This window comes from Vigna umbellata, chromosome 4 (assembly GCF_029865625.1).
Source record: "Vigna umbellata cultivar VRB3 chromosome 4, Vumbellata_1.0, whole genome shotgun sequence".
NCBI classification, from domain to species: Eukaryota; Viridiplantae; Streptophyta; class Magnoliopsida; order Fabales; family Fabaceae; genus Vigna; species Vigna umbellata.
The window spans coordinates 6,982,278-7,000,759 of record NC_142168.1 but is presented as its reverse complement, the minus strand read 5'-3'; the positions used below and the strand labels follow the sequence as shown (position 1 = coordinate 7,000,759).

The 18,482-nt window shown below is 32.1% G+C and overlaps 3 protein-coding genes and 1 non-coding gene across 12 annotated transcripts; 1 reads left to right on the top strand and 3 right to left on the bottom strand.

Annotated features, from left to right (window-relative positions):
* The first annotated feature begins 5,417 nt into the window (after positions 1-5,417).
* On the top strand, positions 5,418-11,770 carry LOC124827381 (uncharacterized). The gene is made up of 7 exons (XM_088113399.1): positions 5,418-6,494; positions 6,808-7,083; positions 7,413-7,480; positions 7,662-9,294; positions 9,413-9,543; positions 9,702-9,882; positions 10,554-11,770. The coding sequence occupies exons 2-7, from the start codon at positions 6,933-6,935 to the stop codon at positions 11,147-11,149; spliced, it is 2,760 nt and encodes a 919-aa protein (XP_087969525.1). The 5' UTR covers positions 5,418-6,494; positions 6,808-6,932; the 3' UTR covers positions 11,150-11,770.
* A 602-nt stretch (positions 11,771-12,372) lies between these two features.
* LOC124827382 (uncharacterized) lies at positions 12,373-14,410 on the bottom strand. 3 transcript variants are annotated; one of them, XM_047300429.2, is made up of 4 exons: positions 14,065-14,410; positions 13,298-13,383; positions 12,930-13,009; positions 12,373-12,837 (listed from the first exon to the last, which is right to left on the bottom strand). In XM_047300429.2, the coding sequence occupies exons 2-4, from the start codon at positions 13,367-13,369 to the stop codon at positions 12,576-12,578; spliced, it is 414 nt and encodes a 137-aa protein (XP_047156385.1). In that variant the 5' UTR covers positions 13,370-13,383; positions 14,065-14,410; the 3' UTR covers positions 12,373-12,575. The 3 variants fall into 3 exon arrangements, with proteins under 3 accessions (XP_047156385.1, XP_087968270.1, XP_047156386.1); XM_088112144.1 differs by lacking the exon at positions 14,065-14,410 and adding an exon at positions 13,474-14,056; XM_047300430.2 differs by lacking the exon at positions 14,065-14,410 and adding an exon at positions 13,478-14,055.
* LOC124827385 (U6 spliceosomal RNA) lies at positions 14,294-14,396 on the bottom strand. Its single transcript, XR_007027943.1, has one exon. It is a non-coding gene; the product is annotated as a U6 spliceosomal RNA (small nuclear RNA).
* A 397-nt stretch (positions 14,411-14,807) lies between the features above and the next one.
* Positions 14,808-18,050, bottom strand: LOC124827363 (rop guanine nucleotide exchange factor 3-like). Of its 7 annotated transcripts, none has more exons than XM_088111241.1 (10): positions 17,805-18,050; positions 17,643-17,714; positions 17,402-17,536; positions 17,179-17,298; positions 16,874-17,028; positions 16,711-16,785; positions 16,326-16,616; positions 15,938-16,093; positions 15,380-15,724; positions 14,808-15,148 (listed from the first exon to the last, which is right to left on the bottom strand). In XM_088111241.1, exons 3-10 carry the CDS (start codon positions 17,460-17,462, stop codon positions 15,026-15,028), a joined length of 1,326 nt encoding a protein of 441 aa, XP_087967367.1. In that variant the 5' UTR covers positions 17,463-17,536; positions 17,643-17,714; positions 17,805-18,050; the 3' UTR covers positions 14,808-15,025. The 7 variants fall into 7 exon arrangements, with proteins under 7 accessions (XP_087967367.1, XP_087967363.1, XP_087967366.1 ...); XM_088111237.1 differs by having other exon boundaries at positions 17,402-17,529; XM_088111240.1 differs by having other exon boundaries at positions 17,643-18,050.
* Between the last annotated feature and the right edge of the window lie 432 nt (positions 18,051-18,482).

Genomic DNA, 18,482 nt, shown 5'->3' with positions numbered 1-18,482 from the left:
ACGTTCGTTTTTTCGACTAAAACGAACGTTTTTTAAAGATTGAGGACTAAATTGTACCTTACTTTGGAAGAGGGACGAAAACCAGAAACGGTCAATAGTTTAGGGACTAAAAACATATTTAACCCTATATATATATATATATATATAATTTTTTAATTTACTATTAGCGCTATATAAAATTGTTCATGTTCTATTAGGTATTTACATCTCTATTTTAATATTTGAAATAATTTTTTGTATTATTAGTATCATTATTATACTAATATTATGTAAAAATAAAAGTCAAAAACATTCGAAAAAATACCAGTTGTCACGCCAACATTTTGTGATCTTTTTACAATAAATTAAATTATCTGAATGTCAACATCTTATTCTCTCTATTTATTGATATCAAGACATCCTATATTTTTATATAAGTTGACTTTGCTTTATATTGGTGTTTCCAAATTTGCTATTATACTTTTTTAATTCTAACATTTTTTCTATTTAATAGATAGAAAACAATTATATGATGTAGGATAAGTGTGATGTTTAGTTACAATATTTCTGTTCGTAAATTGACTACTTAGCTGAAACTTTTGTGATTAATTATATTCCAAGACTTACTTATATTGTTAATAAAATCCAATAAGATTTCTGTATATTAAAAGGGTACTCAGTACGCCAATCTATGCAAAATTACTTTACTAAATTTAACTTTTAAAACTTTAAATAGATTATGTGCAAAATTAAAACTAAAGAAACTTATAACTAATATAATTAAGATTATCATGGTAGTGAATACGAAATTCATTGAGTTGGATAAAAAAGATGGCTGAATGTTGTAAGATCCCACAATTAACAATTAACTATAAAATATATTTATAAACTTAAGTCACATTTTTATATTATTTTAAAAAGTATATATAATAATAATAATAATAATAATAATAATAATAATAATAACTTTCTATTCTCATTTAGAATTATTTTTTATTCTTAAAATATTATTGGCTTATATACTAATCATAATAAAAAATTCTAAACTAAACACAAAATGTAAAAGTCTCAAACTTTGCTTTTTAAAAGTGGTAATATGATTTAAGTAATAAAATCTCAAATATTTTAATGTGAAAAGTTTAAAGCATAAATAAAAACATTAGAATTTCATTATTTAGAATCATACTATCCCTTTATAAACTAATTTCTCAAAAACTATTGTTTATCTCTAAGTCTTTTACTTGTTGGGTTATCTGTTCGAAGATTAAAAAGTGTCAAAATAATCACTGCGGCAATGTTTTCATGTTTGTTTGATTTTTTCTTGCAAAAAAGTAAGTTAGTTTATCTTATTTTCTCTAGTTTTCATGTTTTCTAATACATGTGAATAGTTTTCCACTGCACGTATCATCTGAGTTACCTTATTTTTAAGTTTCTAGTGTGTTGACAATCCGAGTTGCATGTTTGTGTTGCTTAAAATGTTGATATCGGTGTTTGTGCTGATGAAATATGAGTTGTTGAGTTAAGTTAGGGGCTTTGAATCGTTTTTAGTGATTGAGTGTTGAAATGTTGGCATATTGTGTGATTGAGATTGCATCTGAGGTGAATTGAGTAATTGATTCGTGTTTGATCTGATGGTTGATTGTTTTGGGAATCTGGGGTTAATGTTAGAATGTTTTGCAAGTTGAAATGACATAAATTTACAAAATTTTGTTTTGCAGAATTGTGCAAACTCACTAGGCGAAGTCAAAATCAAAGAGTTACTGACTTGGAGGTTGTTGGGCGAGCAAAAACTCGTTAGGTGAGACCAAAATCAGTGAGTTCTTTGACTTGACAGTTGTTGAGTGAGAATATACTCATTGAACGACTTTAGGAGAATTTAAGTCTGTAAGTTCTGGTAGTTTTTTCCCTGAACGAGCGGGTTTAGTCGCTGAGCAAGTAGATCCAATGGCTAGGCGAGATGACTTTAGCTAAATAAGCATATCTGGTGACTAAGTGAGAGTGCTTTCATGGAGTAAGGATATATGGTCGTTGTGTGAAAATATCATAATTTTAACAAAATTTTCATATATCTCTTATGATGTGTTTAATGTGTGTGATTATGTGAATTTTGAAAACAATGATAAATTTATAATATGATTGTGAGCATATCTGGTGACTAAGCAAGAGTGCTTTCACGAAGCAAGCATATATGGTCGTTAGGTGAAAATATCATAATTTTAACATAATTTTCATATATCTCTTATGATGTGTTTCATGTGTGTGACTATGTGAATTTTGAAAATAATGATAAATTTATAATATGATTATCAGCATGTATGGTGGTTATTCATGTATGATATGGTGATGAAGACGAGTATGTTATTGATTATGTGTTTTACGTAATTCTATGAATCTGTTGAGAGATTTTATGGTGGTGTAGTATGAGTATTGATGTGTAAGAATGATCAATTAATGTCCAATAATTAGATACCCACAAATATGCACTTAATAAATTATTATACAGTTAAGAGTGAAAATAGAACACAACAGTAATAAAAATAAATATATTAAATAATATAAATAACAAAAAATTTAAGATATATTATGTTTAACCCTGGTGAATAAAGGGGTTAATTATTCTTATACATTATTGAAATTAGAAAATAATAATGAATGTTTCAAGCCTCCTTAACGAGTCTCTATCCAATAATTGATTTTAATGGTCTAAAATCTATTTATAAATTATTCAAAACATACCACTCATAATTAAACTTGATCTCAAATTTGTACGGTTAATAAATGATTTTGTTAATATATTTTTCAATCTTTCTGTAATTTTAACTTTTCTATAAAATTATAAACGAAAACTTTTTTTAAATTATTAAATAAAATCTTAATTATCTAAAAAGATAATAATCAAAATACCAAAGTAAAAAATAAGATACTTATCATTTTTAATTTTGTCTATAAAATCTTAATTATCTAAATAAATAATAATTAAAATACTAATAAAAATACAATACTTATTTTTTTTAAATAATAAAAATACTAATTGAAGATAAAAAACAAAATAAAAAAATATAATGCCAATTATCAAATATCATACCTTACTTTTTAAGAAGTCTTATTACGAAAGCAAAAACATTACTAAAAAACTAAACTAACAAGTATTTCTTTATTTTTTTTCCTGAATGAAATAAAAAAAGAGAAAACCAAAAATATAAATGAAAAGAACAACTTAATCAAATAAAATTTTTGATCAACCTATATTAACTTAAATTGTACTATATTATAGATGATATACTATAAAAAAATAACGAAAAATAAGAAAAACATAGATAGATAATTTTTTTTACCAAATGTTAAAATAAAAGGAAAATAATTTTATTTACATATTATATATAATACTATTAGTTAAAATAAATAAATATTCATTTTTCCTTATTTTAAGCCCTTTTATTTATATTTATAAGAAATTAGTCATCACAATAATAATAATAATAATAATAAATAAATAAATAATTAATTAATTAATAAATAACTAGTTGATGCCGTCCATTTATCAAAGCTATATAGCAATTTAAGAACGAATAAGAATGTAATAAAATAATGAATATGCCAGATCTTGTTTCCACTCAAAAGAGTTAAAGTTTTGCCACTTATTTATATGAGCGTAGAAATTCTTATTTTCTTTCAAGTTATTCCATAATATATATTTTTTTATAAACCACCCTTAAATTTAAAATGGTTTATAATATTGTTATCATTACTATTATTATTATTTACAAATTATACGTTAGGATTGGTTTTTCTAATTGTCTTTGGTGTAGGTATTATTCCATGGCTTCACTTTTAAACAAAATCATTTAACTTTAGAAAGAAATAAATAAATAACACTTTTTTATACTCTTCTTTGTTGTTTGATTTCATGATCTTGTCTTATGTAATCAATCACAGGCCTACCTCTAACAATTTCGGTTAAAAGTGACATACAATTTAATCTACTTCGCTTTAATTATTATGCATTAATTATCACTGCTAAATATCCTCATTAAATAACAACTCATCCTTAGTATAGTTTTTACCTATTTATATAAATATTGATAAATTTATCATACGAATATACATATCTACTTTTTAATTAGATGATGATATAAAATTACTTTATATTTTCTGTAAGACGTATTTTTTTAAAAAATTATGAAATTTTTATAATTATTAATTATTACTTTTAATCATAAAGCAGAGACAAAAATTTAAAATAGTCCAGATTTTTTTTTACATATAAGATGTGTATCGCAATGGAGGTAATTTTTTAAGTCAAATGTATTTAGCACAAGTCAAAAGAATGGATAAGAGAAATAAAAATAAAAATATAATAAGTAAATAAAATTAAACATATTTTCTCGTTATTTTAAAAATAAAACAGAAAAAATACCATTTCTCGTTATTGTTTTTTACACTTTATTTTACACACGAATGATAAAACTATTTTCGAAGAGATAATTTGTTTTAATGTTCTTTTTTTCTTAAAAAGATATTTATTGGGTACTCGTTTTTCATTATTTGTTTTTAATATTTTGTTCGTTGGTACGTCACCATTCTGATACCTTCACTTTACTTCCTTTTTTGGACTAAGCAACACTGTTAAAATCACAAACAATCAATTGACCTCTAACAAATTATCATCAATATAGAAATATTATTATTATTATTATTTTTACTTTTCAATAAAACTAAAACATAATAATCTAACTATTAATCAATTTTAATACCATCCTTTATTCTCGTGAAATAGTTTATTAAAGCATAAACAATAGTTTATAATGAAAAAAAAATACTTGTTATTCAACTTTATACATTACTTATCATATATTAATCTGAAAACAGTCTAAACACGCCATATACCTATACGTAATTGTAAAAAATGACTTTCCTATAAAATAAAAATCATATCATATAACTAATTTACAATTAAACAATAATGTAAGAAAATCATATTAGCAGTATATCTTGCTTAACTTTATTTATATATTTATTACATAAATTAATTTGAGTAAAAATCACCATATGAAATTTTGTACTTTCTTCTTATAATGTTGCAATCTAAAGTTTAACAAGTATAAAGGTTGGATGTACTAATAAAAGTCACTATCACTAGACAAAAATAATTATTATTATAAAAATCAAATAGTTATTAAACATGAGATGTTGTAATCTAAAAATAATATAATTTTTGTATACCAAAAATGATATAATTTGAAGAGATATGGTTTTGGTTATTTTGTTTGGAGAATAGAAAGTTGAAGTGAGTAGAGACAAAAGAAAAAGGTGTGAACAGAAGAGTAGTTATGAAGCCAAATATGGATGTGAATGTGTGAGCAATGCATTATCATCATCTGCAATGATGACTTTGATAGATGCTGAAATTGAAAACAGAACAGAAAAATGGTGACACCCCAAAAAGACTAACATTTTCTTCCGTAGAAATTTACAACACAAACACAAAAAAGCTCTGCGTATGGGCCCACACACCTCTACCATACACTGTCGCAACTCTCACGTATTCTTCTTCCTCTTCTGCCAAACAAGGACATCGACACCACCACCAACAACGTTGTAAAAGTTCTCCCTTTCACTTTCCCAAAATCGCATAATAACCTTCTCTCTCTTCTTTCTGTCACTTTTTCTCAGTCTTTAATGGCTGCCCGTATAAAAATTCCGCGTTAAACAATTGTGGGTCGGTGGAAGTTAGCATTTTTCTTATCTTTTTGGTTGTCAAAAAGATACCCACTGAGAAAAGTCTTGTTTTTTTTTTTTCTTCTTTGGGGTAAAACTAGCTAGCAGTTTCAACCCCAAACATTGTTCTGTGAGATTAGATTGTATCTTACCAAGGCATTTTTTTTTTCTTTAGTTCTAACTGGGGCTGAGGGAGAGTTTTGGTGATGGAGATTGGATTCTGTTTTGTGGTGGAGTTTCACTGAGAATGCTGTGCAAGAGTTTGTAGAATAGTGGAAGTTTTGGAGCTCTATGGCGACGTTTTTTTGTTAACTGTGGATTGGATGCTTCTGCACTGTGGTGGTTCAGTGGCGAAAGAAGATAAATGCAGTGTTGATTTTATTCATGATTCTCTTATGCAGCAATTATGGAGCTCTGCTTGAATCAGTGATTGTGGGATTTGGATTTGACAGTTCTGGGGCCAAGATTTTGTGTCTTTGAAGCTTTTATATATTATCAGACTTACTTTTTCAATACGTTTAATAATTCAACTTTCTTTTTCCTCTGTTGGAAGAAAGGGAGGATTCACTGAATAAGGGTGGCTAGGTGTCTCCGTTCCCTTTTCTTTTTCTTTTACGGGAAGTGTGGACTGGAATTTTCAGCTTTTTTTCTGTAGAACCTGTTCTTCACTATGATCCGTGCATGAAGAAAGAAGGCATTGATACCTTTCCCTCCAAAGAAATCTTATATTGCTTCTGTGAGATTCACTCAGTTGGGAAACTTGGAGGAGTGAGAGTCTAAAAGAACCTGAATATTAGGTACTTATTTTCCTATAATTTTTAAGTTTTTCTTACATGCCTTAAGCACTAAATCAAGTTGCATATATTTTTATTTCCTCTGAAAACCCAGATTTTTGTGCTCTAAGAGGACTTGATGATTCAGATGATCAATCCTGTGACTGTGTTTCTTTTTCTTTGGTGAAACTGTGTGAGTGAGTTTAATCACGATGAATAACATCTCTGAGAATTTGCTTTTAACTTAGCCGACACTATTTTTCTCTTTTTAGGGTGTTTTGCGAGAGCCACGACTCTGAATAACATTATCGACTTCATGTTTTTGTCCATCAATCAGGTCACACAAGATTATAACTATGAGGAGTTTTGTATGAACATAGGCAACATAGGATCAAGATTGCGTTATTAGCATCCTGAGAAAAGGAAAATAAGGAAAGAAGGAAGTCAACTGTGACAATCGTTATGGCAAAGAGGTCACAAAGATTCCCTGTGAATTATGAGAAAGACCAGTCAGGATGTATGTGGGGTTTTATTAGTATATTTGATTTTCGTCATGCTCGATTTACTCGGAAGTTGATAGCAGATAAGAGGCATGGAAGCAAGCATGCTTTTGGTAAGAAATTTTTTAACATCTAAACTTTTACTTCCAAAATTGATTTCTTTGCATTGTTGTGTTTTATATATCCGCGGGGAGAGTTTCTAAAAATTCTATGTGCTAAATGTATGGCAAAATGTGCTTATACTGAATAATTTGATGGGTAAAAAATTGAATATCTTTCTGTGCTTTTTTATATGTATTTTCTAGAGTCATGTTTGTTAACAAATCTTTCATCATAATATGTTCTTTGTGTATAATTTATCTTGTAATGATTTGTGGTTCAACTTTTCTGATTAGTGGAAAAGAATCATAATGATAGTTTGGTTTCATTCTGTTTTCTGCAGGTGCGCCACTTACCAAGAACAAGTTTGAAGTGTTGAGCAATTTGGGTGAAAACTATGAAGGCAATTTTGTAAGTCTATCTATCCACATGTATTTTTTCAAATCTGGTGTTTTTTTCCCCTCTTTTTTAACCCTAAAAGTTGAAGTTTGATCATGGTTAAATTTGCAAAATTCTGAAGTAACATTAGGTTATCTGCAATTTTGCTAATACTATGTCTTGTGGTGGTATTACTATATCATATATGTTTCAGGACAGGGGAGAGAGTAAGAGACTAACACTGACAACTGATGCTGAAAAGCTTAGTGTGAAGAAACTTATAGAAGAAGAAATGATCACTGACCAAGATGAAATAAAGGATCAAGATAACGTGGAAGTGGAATCAAAGCAATCCAGATTAGGGCGTGATGAACCCCAGAAGACAGATTCCAAAAGAAAGAAGAAATCTCGCAAGAAAAACCGTGATTTGAAATCAGATGCAACCTTGAAATCAGAGTTTTCACATAAGAAGCATTCAAGGGAACAGTCAAAAGATACTATAGATTTGGACAAAATAATGGATGATTTTTGTCATGTTGAAGCTGCTTGTTCCATGATGTTTGACAATGATGGCAAAATTGACGCGCAGTCAAACCAAAAGAATGTTATGTCTGAAAACCTTGTTAATGCAATCCATGAATTTGTGAATCAGATGAGATTGAATGGGAAAGATCTGCATGAAGATGGACAATTCCTTAGCTCACGTGAACTCATGGAAGCACTTCAGGTTATAAGTTCAGATAAGCAATTGTATCTTAAACTTCTACAAGACCCAAATTCGCACTTGCTGAAATACATTCAGGAGTTGGAAAATGCTCAAGGGAGAGATGGCAAAGAATGCAGTTCACTTACTGCCTCCAACTGCTCTGAACTAGAACTTGTTAGTCTAAAACAAACTAGGGAGAATACCAACCGTAAGCATCTTAACTTTTTCAGGAAAAGGGGAAAGTCTCAATCAAAAGATCTGACAAATGAAAATGGGAAAACTGAGTTTTCAAATAGAATTGTCATTCTGAAACCTGCACTAACTGGCATTCAAATTTCTGAAAGTGAAAGCAACCTTGCCTCAATGCTAGATTCTCGTGATGTTTCCAATTACAAAGGTCCTTCTGTGAGAGTTGGTTCACATTTTTCTCTTACAGAGATAAAAAGAAAATTGAAACATGCCATGGGAAAGGAGAGACATGGAAACCCTGAAGTAATCCCACGAAAGCTCCCTGTTGAACGTCAAAATAAGTTGGCAAGAGGCAAATGCAAAGATAATACTGGAATGAGATCTCCTAATAAAGACCATTTCTTCATTGAAAAGATTGCTAGACCAATGTTTGATGTCATGAAGGGAAACAAGACTGATACACTGAAGGACTCTGAAATGATCGTAGAACAAGAAAGTGGTATTCCCAAGCTTAGTGCTTCTAGCTTATATGTTGAGGCAAGGAAACATCTGTGTGAGATGTTAGATAATGGTGATGAAAACACAAACATTTCAAGCAGGCAGATTCCCAAAACCCTTGGGAGAATACTTTCTTTTCCCGAGTACAACTTTTCACCTGTAGAAAGTCCTGGAAGGGATTTTGAGCATCATTCTGTGACTGCACAGGCAATATCTTCTCCCTCTGGAAAAACTAGGGAAGTTAGTGAGGATATTTCCTCCCCAGAACCAGCAACCTCAGTTGGTTTTCCAGCTCAGGAAACTAACAATTCAGAAGAGAAGTCATACGTTTGTGATGGAATCTCTAATAATAAAGTACAAGAAATTAAGCCAGTGTCAAATTTCTCCAGTGATGTTGGTCCTGTTGATACATTTGAAGTCTGTTGTCCTATTAGAGATGTGACAGTCACTGAAGGTACCATGTTCAACTTCAAAGTACATGACCAAGTTGTAGATGCTGTGATAAAATTTCAGTTTGTATGCATGCTTATATACATTTTTTTTGCACTTATCATTTCTGACCTTTGATGCAGACAATGTTGAACCTGCAGAAGAGAAAAATGGGTTGGAATCAGATCTGAATGGCTTCATCGTAGGACAGGACCAAAAAATTGATATCTCAGAAACTCCTGATGGTGCAAAATGTTCTGGATGTTTGAATCAGGTAATGTCACTTCCTACATCATACTTTTATGTAAAGAATTTGGGAATGAAAAGACTGATGTTAGAAATGTAGTCAAAGTTTTATAATGACACCTAAGGATTTCTTCCACAGCCCCTATATTTATTGAAAGTTGAAACTATCATTTGGTTCTTTTACAGGATGAGGATATAACAGAAGAGAACCAACTATCATCTCTACCGACATCTCCTCACTCTTTGATCTCTAAGAAAAATGAAGAGGTGGAACGCGGTATAGATTTATCTGGGGGACCGAGTCCTGTATCTGTTCTTGATACATCATTTTCAGATGATGACTCTGGAAACTCCAGATGTCAACCTGGTAAGCATTCCTTCACTACAGCCTCAAAGAGCATCCCTGGCTATGTTCTTAGTAGTTAAAGCCATATCTTAAAAACAAGATCTAGAAACTTTTTGTTGCAATTGTTCTATTGTCTCGAAACTCTAAACTAGAAGTAGAAATAGAAACAGGATACTGGTTGCCAGGGTTCCAGAAATCTACTCTTTATCTATACAATAAAATGTTACAGTTACAATTGAAATTTTCATATCAATACAATAAAATTGAAATCTGTCAAATTTTTGTTTATTTAAAATATGCTAAAGCAGTCAAGAGCTTCTTAATATTACAAAAGTTTGAATTTCTTCTTATCTAATACTATTTTTTTTTATCTTATTATAAATTATGACAAGATTAATTGCTTTAAATGTTTCCTTATCCTTCAAGTATTTTTATTTCAGGTTTAAAGTAAAATAATCTTTACACTAATATTATATTTTTCTTAGTTTGCTTAAAAGTATTAATAAAATATGAAATTTATTCACATAATGGATGAGTAAAAATGCTAGCTGATCTAGAAATAGTCAGTCTCGGATATTTATATGGTTTCAATTCTTGTCCCTTTATTCCCTACATATGAACAAAAGTTGGAACTGTTTTGGATTGATGCACTAACCCTTTTTGTTTGTCATATTAATTTTACTTATTTTCAGTTAACTTACAAGTACAACCTCTACAAATTCAATTTGAAGAACACGAGTCTTCACCAGCTGAAGAATTTGACACAGGAAAATATAGTTTTGGAGAAAATGAATTGATATATGACTACATCAAAGTTGTCTTGCATGCCTCTGGTTTGACAAGAGATCAGTTGTTGGTGAAATGCCTTACCTCTGACAAAATACTAGATCCTTCCCTCTTTGATCAGGTAGAGTTCTTCTCCAACCTGCTTTGCCACGACCAGAAGCTCCTATTTGAATCTATCAATGAGGTCCTGATGGAGGTTTGTCAGCATTATTTTGGGGTCTCACCTGGTGTCTCATTAGCAAACCCTTGCATGAGGGCAGCACCAAGTATGAAAAGGCTTACTTTCAAGGTCTGGGAAGGAGTGTGCTGGCATGTCCTTCCCTTGCCCCCACCACGCACTTTAGAGCAAATTGTTAGGAAAGACATGGCAAGAAGGGGAACTTGGATGGACCTTGAACTTGATGCTGAAACAATTGGTTTTGAAATGGGGGAGGCCATTCTTACTGAACTGATGGAAGACACGATTTTGAGTCTTGTGAGTGAAAGTTCAGTAAGTATTTAATTTGAGTTGAAGGACAATTATAGCAACTTCCATTTGTAAAGGACTACTCACTGTCTTCTGATCATAAAAAGTTTAAAGGAATTCCTATGTGTGAGGTGGAAGGGAAGCAAAGAGGGGATAGGAATTGATAACAAGAACACTGGAGAGTTATAGAGTTCTTCAAAGCATAATTGGGACTTTGGTACTGTTTCTTTTCAGCCTACCAGACTAATTTGATATTTCATAATATATTGTGAATGAGGATACTCAAATAAGGAACAAGAAGTAAATGGGGAGCCATTGGCAGTTGCTTCTTGCAAAAGTGAAAAATCTAGGCTTGTTTACTATGACAAACAAAGCAACAGTCTTGTTGAGGTGTGTGACTCACTTAACCCATTGAAGGGTCAAAGGTGTTTGATTGTAGATTTTGTAAAGTTTGATTTGCTGATCCCATTAGAAGGCGTGTTATAATTTTGTTTGTATCATCTTTTGTATATTTGCTTTTTGCTTAACCTATTGATTTCACGAACTTATAAAATAATGTACACTCAGCTTTTTGTGGTTTGCAAGGAAACTGAGCAGAAATATGAACCACATGTGACAACAAAAAAATTAGGAAGCTGTCTGTGAATTATTATTGTTCTTGCTTTTGCTTCTTTTCTTTCCTTACCCCAATCGATAGGTTTAGCTTTAATATTTTATTAATATCAACCGAATTCACGGTTTAGACATATTGGACAAAAACTTAAATATGTAGCTCAAAATGGCAAGTATAGTTTTATCAATTAATTAAAGTACATTGGGTATGAATACTGATACTTCTGTAGTCTTACGCATATATTAGCGGTTTATGTGTTCCAAAATGTTAGAATTGCAAATTGAGCGTTTAATTGAGGTAGAAAAAAGTCAGTTCTCTTCTGAATGTCAAAGTACAGGCCAAATAGTTGGGATAATTTTATAAACATATATAATAGCTAAATATAAATTTTAGTATCATCTTTTAAAAAGAAAAGTGTTTGTGGCGAAAAAGTTCAGTCAGTTAATAGTGAACAAACGTGTCAATAATTAGCTAAGTAGCGATAACTGGTATAAGGTAACACACTAACTTAAAAATATGTAACTAGGAAAACGCCATTGATCAAGCAACATTGCTTTGTATAAACAATTTATGCTCAAATTTTCCCATTCACTATAGCGGTCACAATACGTACAGATCTGCCTCATGAATGATTCTTAAGCTGATCTATCAATAAACACCATAGATTTTATGCACCAAGCAAGAACACTATGGACCGATTATACAATAATATCAGTTACACGTAAAAATATAAGTGCTCAACTGTCAAAAGGTCAATCAAGAAAAATATACATTAAGCCAAAATTGCAAGGCAAATGCAAAATGTGATATTTTACAGCCTTGCAGAAAAAAAGAACTCATCAGTGAATGTCACTTCTGCTTCTTATTTCGCAATATAGAAGAGGTCAAAGGTACCGTTGCCTTCCTCTTAGCAAACGCATTAGTTCTGCTATCTAAGTCCTCGCTGTCTTCATCGTCATCTAAATCATCTCTCGCAGTTGTGGCAGACTCTTTAGCAATATTGGCTGCTTTTCTTTTTTCAGCTGTCAATTTGGCATACAACTTCTTTTCGACAGGGTCATCGGAAGGTACAAATTTTGACTGGCGTGAAACTTTTGCACCTAGACCAAGCCTATAAAGTTGTGTAATAATATAATGTAAGCAATATCTGTCGTGACAAACAAACAAGTGCATCATAACATAAGCAATAAATTTACTACTGACCCGGAAGGTCTACCCTCTAAATCCACATTTGTTCTATGATCATCACCATCTTTGCTCATATTATTTACCCATAACTCGGCCTGCCAATCAGAATGGTTGACGTTTAAGTACAAGCACCAAATTAGCAATATTTTGATATAAGCCAAGAGGAGCAAATCGTTCAGAAAGATGGAAATCACTCTTGTATATATAATAAGTTCCAGGCTTAACCAAGCTACTTTACTAACAAGTCACACACACGTTTAATAAAATGTTCATTGTGGCCAGTGTAAGGTAATAATCTGCATGAATGAACATTAATACTGCATAAAACGATTTGACAACCACAAAATACATATGACAAGAGGGGTAAAAAAGAAATTGCTTACCAATTTCAATGCCTTGTTCAACTTAACAATATGGGGAGCACCAGTTTTCTTGGATGTTTCTGTGACACTCATTTCAAGCTCGTGCCCTGTTAAATCGAAAAGAACGAATTAATATACACATACAATTATATGTTAAATATTTGAAACCATGATTTTCCTTAAAAAGAATTGCTTACATACATATGCTTTCTATTCTGACACTGATATTTGAGCCACTTCCTTCAAGTCCAACTTTTGATTCCCAACAACCCGTTATATATTTAATACACTCATCCTAAGCTAGAGTTGAAATTTATCTAGCAGCAGCCACATGAATGCCTGATTGTGTTCTATACATAAATATTAACACTTATATGATATATTAGATTACCTAATTACTAATAACCGCCAATATCATCCAATTTCAAGAAACACTCCGTTTTGTTACAAAGAGTACTTAACCTTAGGATTATCACAAGGTCTAAATGCAAGAATGGCTCAACAAAAGCAGTACAGGAGCAAAGTGAAGACATGCCAAATTAAAACCATTCAGAATGTTTAACCCAATGTGTTGGAACCTTCTACACGTCCTGTGCCTCAGCCCCTACTCGGAACCCCAAAAGCTACAACCCACATCCCGTGCACCAGCCACTGCTCCAAACCCTAATAGCTACAACTCACATCCTATGACCCCAACCCCTGGTTTGAACCCTACAACCACCAAACCCCAACAGCTACAACCTAGGTTATCGAAATTGCTTGTAGGTGAGGAATTCTGCAGAACTCACCTGGGTAATAATTCCGCGGTTCAACGATTTCAATTTTGTTGCAAGCTTTTATCCGTTTTGGTTGTTAACGTTGCCTTGGTGTGTTTGCAACAACTTCTTAATTTTATGTAAAATATGCGTATAATGAACTAAAGAGTAGTAGTAATAAAAGTATAATGATATTAGAAAAATAAAAAGTATGTAAATATAATTTTTCAAGTAAATTCATGATCAAGAAAAAAAATAAAAAAAAAATTTGGACCATTTCTCGATTTGTGCGTGTCATCCTTGCGCAGGGGCCATGCTAATCTTCTCTGTATCGTTCCAATTTTATCGGATGTCCCCGAAGGGACAACAGCAGCAGGTGGGCGTGGGTTTATAAACATGAAAATTATGTCCTGCTTAGACGATGTGGGAGTTTAATGGAAACTTTCTTGAGGTAATGTTGGGTACTGAGGCCCGAAGAAAAAACAAGAAGCATCTTTTACTCATTTTTTTATTCAAGAATTGATTGTGACGGTAGGTATAACTCGTTTAGCCTCGTCCCCTATGATGACTCTGCTCTACACACTGCACGCCGTACACTACTGATGTGAAGTAGCACTTGGAGCAAAACTCGACAAGATGGTAAAAAATAACCTCTATGAAGAACACTTGATTACATATATTTAATTAAAAATGAAATGAAGTACCTAGTCTTTATTAAAGAATTATTTTAGCCCGTGCTTTGATTTGTTGAGAAAATAATAGGTGGAAAAAAAAAATAGTAAAATTACTTTGTATATATTTTGTTCACTCAAGCTATAAATGCTTAAAGGGTGTGAAAATGTCTTCTCTCTGTTGCATCTAACAATCAGATAGACATATACAAGTCAATATATATATTTTTTCATATAATCATCTAGTGTCTTTCTTCATCCTAAGTAAACATATGGTTTACACAAGATTATTGGATGGAAAACAACAAACATCTCCATAGTTTCTAAACCTCTCGATTCCTCATTGATTTATCTACATAAACAACATCTTCAATCCATGCAACAATGTTGAATGCTAAGCTTTCCAAAACTCTAGAATAGCTCTCAAGTACTGCTTTCCCTACATCCTGCAAAACATAATCACCATTCTTAGTCGATGATCCCAAATTTGAAATATTTAGTACTGCTTCATGATCTTTCTCATTTTCTTTAACAATTCCAATATACTGAATGACAATTTTCATCAAAGTGAGTTAAATTTTGAAACTTGTTTTCAGGGAAAAAAATGATACTGTCATGGTCTTCTGCTATCTCTGAATGCTGCACAAATTATAAATTTCACAGTTTGCTTAACTTACCCGGTTGTATTGGATCTTGCATGTGTCCAGAGAAGTCTGTGAAAGTTCAGGATATCTTTGCTTCAGGCAAAGCAATAAGGACTCAGCTCTCTCAGCTAAGGTGTAGTTTTTGTCCTTAGAATCTGTCTCTTCAATGAGATCCTTTACTTTGCTCCATGATGACTTTGAATGGCTCAAACAAGCCTTGCGTCTCCACGTGTACATTGATGACTCAACCCTGTCTGCTAACTCAAGTGCTTCACGTTCGGAGCTTATTTTGAGACAGTCAAGAAGTTGTTCAGGTGAGAATTTGTCTGCACTGTTCATGTAATGGTAAATTGAGTCCCCCAGACTTGATCTTCCACTCTGAAGACATTCATGTTTGAAAAGAGTGAAAGAAGAAAGATTAGAGAACAGTCATTTTGGTAAAAGTGATGTGAATGTATATACTATTTATGGCAGCATGCAAACTATTGTTCTCCTGCATTAACTTAATCAGTCATTGAATTTTGATGATTGATTTGAAGGGAATAGGCATGAGATTAGTAAATCTAATTCTGATTTGATTGCTATTGGTACCTTAATTGAAACTATATCATCCCGTTTTCTACATGTCTCGGCTGCTATTATTGGCTTCCATAAAAGGCTTATGAAATTTGATGATAAATTCCAAGACATTTGCTTTATGGGGTCACATTTAATTGAATCCTCAATCACTTGGCAATAGAATTTCAGCTGGAAAAAAGAGATGCAGACTTGTTAGAGATGTAGTTGTTTAGAGGTTACTTACTTACTACTTGGTTGGAGATTAATTACTATCTGGTTAATTACTTTCTACTTGCCTAATATCAGTTTTATTTTTATCTTATTTCTCTTCTAAACTTTCTTTCATAAGAAGACTCATTCTGAGATCTCAACTTTCAGAAACAGAAAATATCATCTTCAACAATTACCAATGAGGACTAACCTTGGGAAGATTATCTATATAATTTTCAGGGATATCTATTTCTGCAAGAACATTGCTGTTTATTGCCATGGCAGCTTTATGAATTTGATTAGCACAATCCCTTTTCTCTATCAGATGCTTTTTTGACATGTCAGAGAGGCCACCAGGAAGAACACAAGGAACTGGCAACCACCATTTCTCATCTTTCCTTGGAGCAGTTCTTCGACTTGATGCTCCACGTAATCGATTCGAATTCCCTGGTATGTTCTCTGCATACCAAAATTCAGTGTCGTGGAAAGTATCTAATATTTCCTGCAAACAATGTTGTGTGAAATTCAAGTCAAAACAAGAAGGCTTGGCAAAAACTGAGATGTTCTATGCATGAAGCAATTGAGGTTTGTCTTACTATGAGCATTGTATCAAGCTTCTGCAGTGCAGGGAGGTTGATGTAGATGTCTGACCTTGGCCTGCTTTTCATCATCTGAAAGAAAACATAAGAACATGTTATATAAATTTAGAGATGCCAAACAAGTTCCATTGAAGTTATGGTTATCATTTAGCAAACTCACCTCAACAATTGTGCCATCTTCTAAATATTGTGCAGTTGGAGCAAATTCTTGTATGTATTCACACACTGATAAGAGAACCTTCATTTCCCTTTTCCACATAGCCTTTTTCTCAGGCTTTAGCGGTTCCAACTTCAAACTTTGTCCGAATACAGTTGCTGCAGAATTCCCAGATCAAAACACATTCAAGGCTAATGAACTTCACAAACAAATATGAAAAATGCTTCTGCCAACTTACAAACTCACTAAAACATTCTTTTCCAACAAGCTGTAGCACTATTGAGAATTATAAAGTAAAAAAAAATTACCATAGAGATTGGTAATGGCGTTTGAGATTGTAACTGCAGTGCAAACACCTTTCCCACTACCAGACATGTCTTCTCCCAGCAAAAGCTTTGCAAATCTTTCCTTCATCAGTTCAAGCTCAGCTGAAGTGGACAAAATTACGTCAATCACTTGTATTATTATACCTATTCAAAGTGTCTAAAACATCACAGATAGTTACAAAAGCAATGCAAAGTGCAAACGTACCTGAATCCAAGAGATCACTGTCACCAAGTTTATCATCAATTGAATGCCTGCGCAGCTTCATTCCTAGCTTTGAAAGAACATCTTGCTTAGCCCTCCAGCGCGAAGGTGAAGGTTCACTGGCATAGCTACTGTCATCTACAATCTCAGACTCTGAGCTTGTCCAAGTTTGGCAATATGCAAACGAATCTCGACTCATTGGGGAAAAAGCAGTAGTATTGGAAGGTGAAGGGTGATAACCCACCTCAAAATTTTCATCAAAGTTTGATGCTTTATCCATCTTAGCTCAACAATATGTGATGAACTTCTTCAACGCCTGCACATAAAGGTCAAGGTGGTCTCTAAATTTCAATTACTTAATGATCAGTCTGAGACATACTATATAGGATGTAAAAGCATGACATACAGTTTCCATTGAAATCAAACTAAAGGTATAGAAAACAAAAGGGGAAAAAGGGTGATGATCAAAAGAAAAAGCAGATTAATTTGAATGTTCTTGTCTTGTCCTGTAGAAAAAAGAAGAAGCAAAATCTCTTCTTCTGCTGAGACTCAAAACGGTTCAGTGAAGAACGCAGCAAAGAAAAATAGAAAAAGCAATGTTGGATAACTTTCTGAGGGTGAAACTAACTGAAATTCAAAACTTCAAAGATAACGGTTGGCCATAAAGGAAGGGTCCCCAGCATTGTTTTCTGTGTAACCTTTTAATGCGTTGGATTTGAATTTGAAGTTTAAACTATAACCAGTTAAACCAGGTTTTGAAACTGTTCCCTCCTTAACGTATGCACCTTTTTTCTTCTTTCATGAACACTTTCCATGCAAAAAGCAAAATCATTGCTGTTCTGCTGCTGTAATAATAAATTAATGATTGAATTGTCCAACTAAAAAGGACAGAACAAGTTCCAGAAAATCGAAAGTTACATAATTGAAAATCAAGCTAAGATCATGTTCAGACATTTTGCTAAGTTATAAAAATCGAAAGTTACAATAATTGTGTATTTATTTTTTATAATTATATTTAAATAAACCCAGATGAAATGTCAAAACATTTGACATTGGAGAGCCGTCTGCATATAATTTATAATTC